We start from the raw sequence: 6,710 nt of genomic DNA on the forward strand, positions 1-6,710 counted from the left end.
ACCGTTCCACTGTTGATCCTTATGGTCTTCCATGGAAAAGCTAGAAACTGGAATGGTGGTTGCAACAGTTGGGGATGGGGTGGCATGTCTGAATTGGGTCACTCTCGTCCCAAATCCATATGATTTATAACATATTCTTATCCTCATTCCAAAAAAGAATTTAAATGTGACAAGACGGGATAGGTACACAGGAGTCACAGGACAGGATACGGGAAATCCCAAAAAATAACTTAAATGGGATGAGGGGACAAACGGGCAAGAAGGGTATAAAAAAATTCTCAAACCTAACCCACCTTTTTAAATTTTTTTTCAATTTTTAACATTTTTCAATATATTTTTTTATTTTAAATTACATTAAAAAAATTATAAATTTAAAAAAATTATAATTATAATTACATTAAATCTTATAATTTATTTTTATGTGCAATTACTTTTTTATTTTGTGTTAAAAAATAGAAAAATGAAAAAATATATATTATATATATAAACGAAATGGGCTAGATGAGACATGACAATACATGAACCTAACTCGGATTTTGAAAAAAAGAAAAAAAATTCAAACCCCTTTCTAATTCATTTATTTTTACCTCAATCTTATCCTATTGAGGGCAAGGAGGATTCTCAAAACAATTCGATCTTATTATCATCTTTAAATCAATAATGACTTTATAACTATAAAAAGAATTTGAATTTGATCTCATTCTAAGGAAAGGCTATGTTTAGAAATGGTCGTCCAAATCGGATATGTTTGGTTTAGGGATTTTATTGTTTGATGGGTTTGAATATTTTTGCCTACTTAGGCTTGAGTACTTTTTTGTGTATTTTTTTGGTCTTTTATGTGCCTCATTTAATTTTATTTTGGACATAATATTTTGGTCATGAGGTTTGCTTTTGGTGTATCTAAACTTTACTTGAGATCAGTTTGTCACCTTTCTATTGTATCTATGAAAGTTTTGTGTGTATATTTATGTATATTAAATGAAACTTTGAATTGACTAGAAACTTTGAATACTAATACATGTGGCCTTACCCGTGCATCCACTAGTGAATGTGTGTGTATGTGTGAAAAGAAGACTATTCATGTTTAACAATAATTTATGAGAATAAATATATTAATTTAATGATTTAAAATAAATTTTAAATTAATTTTATCAAAGAACTTTAATACTTAAAATAAAAATTAAATAATAAATTTTAAGTGGATAATTTAAATATAATTTAATTTAAAATCAATTTAAATCATTAGATAATAAATATTATATTTTATCAAATAATTTATTAATTTGGACATATTTTACTCTACTTTCAACACTTTTAGGTGTAATTTATAAACTATAATGCATTATAATATTACAGATAATGTCCATAAATTTGTTCTTAATATTTTGTGGTTGAATGACAAAGTTCATACAAGAATGTGTGCGCACGTGTTCAGTGTGTTTGTGTCAGTGAGTAGATATTAGAATGTGTTCGTACGCGTGCAGCATGCTTTTGTGGAGAGTAAGGAATCAATTCTCACGCGTTAGCCTATAATGTAGGTGTGTTCATGTGGGCAGGGAATAAGGTTGGGAGGACAAAACCAAGTTTTACATTTTATTCTGATACATATTTAAATTTAAGAAATTATCCATCAATATTGGATATGTGTGCATGTGCATGTGCATGTGCATGTGCATGCATGCAACATACATGCACGAGTGGTAGGATAGGGGGTGAAGGGTGTTTTAGTAAATACAACTTCCTTCTAAATAAACATTTATTTTCTATATGTTTATTAAAATGTTTTATGACATTAAGTGTAAGGTGTGTTTGATAGATGTTTTATGAAGTGTTTATAATTTTTTTAATATTTAAAAAATAAAATTTTTAAATATTTTAAAGATTAAAAGTATTTTTCAAAATTACTATCAAACACATTCTTACTATTTATTATCTCATGTTTGTAGTATTTGTTGGATAAAAAAAATTACTAAAAATTCATTTAGATGCTTTTTAATAAAAAAAATTTCTATTTTTGAAATTTATTGTGAATTTTCTAATATTTTTTAAAAAATAATATTATATTGATTCCTACTAAAAAAAATCATTGTTAAAATGTCTTTTAGAAAATGGTTTTTATTCTACATGACCATGTGCTTAATTCAAAAACTTTGGTTTTCATTTTAATGTTTATCACATATTTTTTTAATTTTTAATTTTAATGTAACATATCATTATTGGGTTTGGGCTGTGAATCCATTGTCATAATCAAGTATAGTATTAGCATTATAACAATGCATCCCCTTAGGGTCTGTTTGGGCCATAATAGTCCAACCCACCCAAACTTAGGTTTGATACACTAGAGACACTACTCAGTACTTACCAATTGGGCATTGGACTGGCAGTGGCAGGCAAATCTGGTTGGACCCATTGGGCCGAGGAGTGGCTCAAATCTTATACAAGTTCTGTAGTATTTCCTTGTAACTTCATAATATTTTGCTCTCACAGAATTTATGTTACTAGGATTGCTGTTGATAGCCTTAGATATCGATTGCGTTTGGTGTGATATTTAATCTAGGTATGGATTAGATGCCAACTGGTATAGATTGCTTCTGCAGAAAGTGTGATTCTGTTTGAGATTTCTTTTAGAAATTCGTATATTGTTGTTGCTGCTGCTGTTATGAAATGGGGTATCATTAGTTGAGTATTTATGAATGCTCTTAGTTGACACTGTTGATAATCATGATTTTGGAAGCATTATCATGACACTGTAGATGCTTTGGTATTGTATTTGGGTTTATACAAATTTGTTGTGTAACATGATATTATTTGCTAATATATGTTTTGGACTTTGTTTTAGGAGTTACCAATCTCTTTTGTGTTGGTTGCTTGTCCCTGACGCCCATGAAGGAATAAAACGTTATGATTCCTTAATCAATGGTTTTAGAGTAAACAGTATCGATCTATATGAAAAGTAATCAGATCTCCAACCTTGATATAAGATTATAAATCTATTTGGTCGTAATTTTAGAAAATATTTTTAATATTTCTAATATTTAATATTTATTTATTAAAAAAATTGTTTTCAAGTGTTAAAAATAGTAGAAATGTTTCATAAAATCACTATCAAATAAGCTTTATATCTGGCCTTACAATCCCGAAGGTACGACAAAGCTAGGAATACTACTCTTCAACCCACTAAAAAGCTGGCTAAAGATGATTTTTGGCGTTCCTTTAAGTCTGGTCGTTCATCTTCTATGTACCCTTTTTCATCCATGCACCACCCACCATAATCCTATAAGAGGGGCTTGGTGCTTAGCAAAGATCTTCAAAGAAGAGAACATGATCACTAGGAATGCACAACACCCAAATAGGATAGTTTTCACACATAAAGGCTAGCACAAAATTTTGTCATCCTCAATTGTCATCTCCTAAGTAATTATTAATTTACGTCTTTGTCATTGGAACCTTTGAGCATGGTACTTCTGGATCATCTCATTTCTTGTTAACTTATCCGTCTTTCATTACAATCGTAAAAAGAGTGGATGTGAGTCATGAGTAAAAAATATTAAAAAGTGTCAATACCACATTGAAAAAAAATTAAAACTTTTTTTATTTTTATATAATTTCCAATGCCTTAAGGAAGTGGATGCCTCGTATTGTCATTGAGGTCAAAACTCATTCTAGTAGGATTTCAAAAATTCGATCGAATATACACAAGCTATAGTACAAAAATAATATCTTCTTCAACCAATAACTTTTAAGACAAATTAAAGCTAAAATATAAAATAATTTAACACTCTATCTTCTTCTCAATTTTTTCATGGTAGTACCCTCGTTGACTATGACTTTAATAATGACTAAATATCCTTCGTTCAAACCCATATTGTGCTTAGCATTTGCTATTGTAGAATAAATTAATTTAAAAATAAGATAACACGTTCAATAAGGCATGAGTTCAAGTATCGTAAGTGTTTTCCAATAGGAACGTCTAAGAATTTGATCAAGTACTCTTCACGCTTTATGAGCAGACATAGAGATAAATTGACTTAAAGCGTATACTTCTGTTTTTAATTTTATATCTTCTTTTTCTCTTGTAAATATAAATGGGTCTTTATTTATGTTCCTTAACATATTTATCATGATATTTCATGTCTTATAATTAAAGAAGAGGAGATGTCGTACTGAAAGTAAATGTCGTCAAAGAGGTTGAGTTCATTTCCATTCGAATCAATGCCATGGGCATGATGACAAAAGAGGTTAGAGACAATGATAAGGCAACGGGTGAAACAATCAAATATAAATTGGTAGATATTGGGTATTTGCTACTTTGAAAAATGATGGGAGGTGGGTAGAATTCAACCAACCGACCTCCCACCATGATTGTTACATAACCATTTATAAAGGTTATATTTGGTTCCCTTCTTATTATTAATGTCTGAATATTATTAAGTGCTAAGTGGTCAGATGTTTGTTTTTATTGAAATTTATATGCTTTAATATAATTATTTAAAAAATTAATAATTGGAAAGAACAATTGAAAATACAGAAAATGTTTTTAAAAAGTGGATTGAAAAAGGGTTTAAAGAATTCCAAAAGCAAATAAAATTAAAGCATGTTGGCATCCACAGATAAAATATGATAAAATGGCCCTCTACCACCAAGTATGATGTTGACATTCCCTTAAATTGTGCATGAGGCCCAACCGTTTTTTAGGCTGCCCATCAAATAATGCCACCAAAAAAACAAAAAAACGTTGTCAAAAACCTTGGCCCACACACATGGGCCATGGACCACGTCTGTGGTGGGCCGCGTGGCCCAACTCCAACTACCATATAAAAGTTTTCCTTATCTACCCTCGTCAAATCACCAAAATTACAACAAACGAATACAATACAATGTACGTGCGTTACAGATGAGTTCACCAAAGGGAGGCCTTGGGGAATGATACAGCGAGGTGAGCGTACAGGAAAGAGAGGGATAAGATGCAGAGATGGATGGAGAAATGGAGGGAGGTTGACGAGGAGTGAGAAGAAATTTCAGCGGAATCAACGGCCAGGGGCATTCCGTCACTGTTGAGAGTGCACGACAGAGGATCAGAGCCGTCGGTGCTCATCATGATGGCTCTTAAGACGGCTGAGACCGTGTGGATGTAGGCGGTTCGGTTCTTGGCGAGGAGCCACGTCAGACCCATGAGCTCGCAGTCCCTGTTGTGCATCTTACGTGATCTGGCCTCCAATTTGCTTGAATTCCCAGTTTTGTCCTTACCAAGCTGCAAGAGTATTAGAGAAAGGAAATTTTCAAATATTTTTATATAATTAATATAATGATTTATTGAGAGACACAATGTATAGTCGCAAAAAATGGAGCATGCATTTATGGAGAGCAGTTGGGAGATACTGTAGTCAAAGAATGCATGATGGAGAGATGAAAGACTAGAATTTTGAACAACTTGTCATCCCCACTACAAAACCCTGCTCAAGAATTATGCTGTTCACGTGGAATCACAAAACCTGGTTCTGGAAGCAAACCCAGTGGATAAATTATTATGTATAGGAGGTGGTGAGATTAAATTAAACAATTGGCCCGCGATGAACAAAAAGGAAAAGTGAAAGGGAAAAAAAAAATTGGAAAGCAGGGAGGCAACTTTCCCAATTACCAACCAAACCCTAATTAATACTCAGATGTTTCTTCTTCGGCCATGTTAAAATCAATGCAACGATCAGAGAAACTTACCAGGTAGAGGGTGTTCAAGCATTTGGAACAGCCGCCAAGGCCTGGAAATCCATTGGTGCTCAGGCAAGCTCTTTCTAATTTCGTCACACTCTCGTCCCCGACGAGCTTGCCTTTGGACGACACTGAGAACGCCTCCGGGCAACTCAGGGGGTGAAGCCGAATGCCACAGAAGCAGTACACAACATCGCAAGTCTCGTTTGGCTTCACCAATTCCACGCCTCTGCTCTTCAGAGATTTTTCCAAGTCATCCACACACGTCTCCGAATCGTCGGGCAACAACGGCAGGTCGTACGGCGTCGCTTCGGGAGCCAACCCCCTCTTTGCCCTCCCCAGCGCAGTCCCCGAGTAGGCGGAGTACAGCCAGGCCGCCAGGACCGGGCAGCACCGGCTCCGTCGTAGCTCCCCGGACGCCCCTTTCCCCGCGCTGCAGGCGGTCTTTATCCCGTGGAAGAGCTCGTCCGGGAGGTTGAGCGGGCAGCCGGCGACGTCGGACTGCTCGGGGAACGCCGGAATGGTCTCCGGCGGAGATGGGTTTGGGTGGAACGGATGGATCTTAACTGGGTCTGGCTCCGGCAGTGCCTGAAAGATTGGCAGAAGAAAGCAAAAGACGAGAAGGAGAAGAGCTTGGGACATTGCTGGCGGATGGTTGTGTAGTGAAATAGTGAAATGTGGGGGATATGGGTTGGGTTCTGGCGATCCTTTATTGTGAGGAATGAGGATAGGGGCAGGGAGATAAGGGAGGGTATAGCCCCAGTAATAAAGGTAGTGGTGGTGGGTAATGGGTATTGGGTATTGGGGTTGGAGCAAGTGAAAGGTATGGCCAAAAAAAGGTCAAGTGGGGTTGAGTAAATTTGGCTGGTTGTTACCCATATGGTTGCAGTACCTCTAAAGTATTTGGGATTAGTAGTAGAATCATGATCAAATCATTTATGGGCCAAGTTTAGTTCACCATGTCTACAGAGTATATGGTTACCAATTTGTGTCCAACCATCATC

General features: G+C 35.1%; 1 protein-coding gene across 1 annotated transcript; it reads right to left on the bottom strand.

Moving 5' to 3' along the window:
• Window positions 1–4,618: 4,618 nt before the first annotated feature.
• LOC117934374 (uncharacterized GPI-anchored protein At4g28100) lies at window positions 4,619–6,461 on the bottom strand. The gene is made up of 2 exons (XM_034856023.1): window positions 5,716–6,461; window positions 4,619–5,251 (listed from the first exon to the last, which is right to left on the bottom strand). Exons 1-2 carry the CDS (start codon window positions 6,346–6,348, stop codon window positions 4,901–4,903), a joined length of 984 nt encoding a protein of 327 aa, XP_034711914.1. The 5' UTR covers window positions 6,349–6,461; the 3' UTR covers window positions 4,619–4,900.
• Window positions 6,462–6,710: the final 249 nt, after the last annotated feature.

This window comes from Vitis riparia, chromosome 17 (assembly GCF_004353265.1).
Source record: "Vitis riparia cultivar Riparia Gloire de Montpellier isolate 1030 chromosome 17, EGFV_Vit.rip_1.0, whole genome shotgun sequence".
Taxonomy (NCBI): domain Eukaryota; kingdom Viridiplantae; phylum Streptophyta; class Magnoliopsida; order Vitales; family Vitaceae; genus Vitis; species Vitis riparia.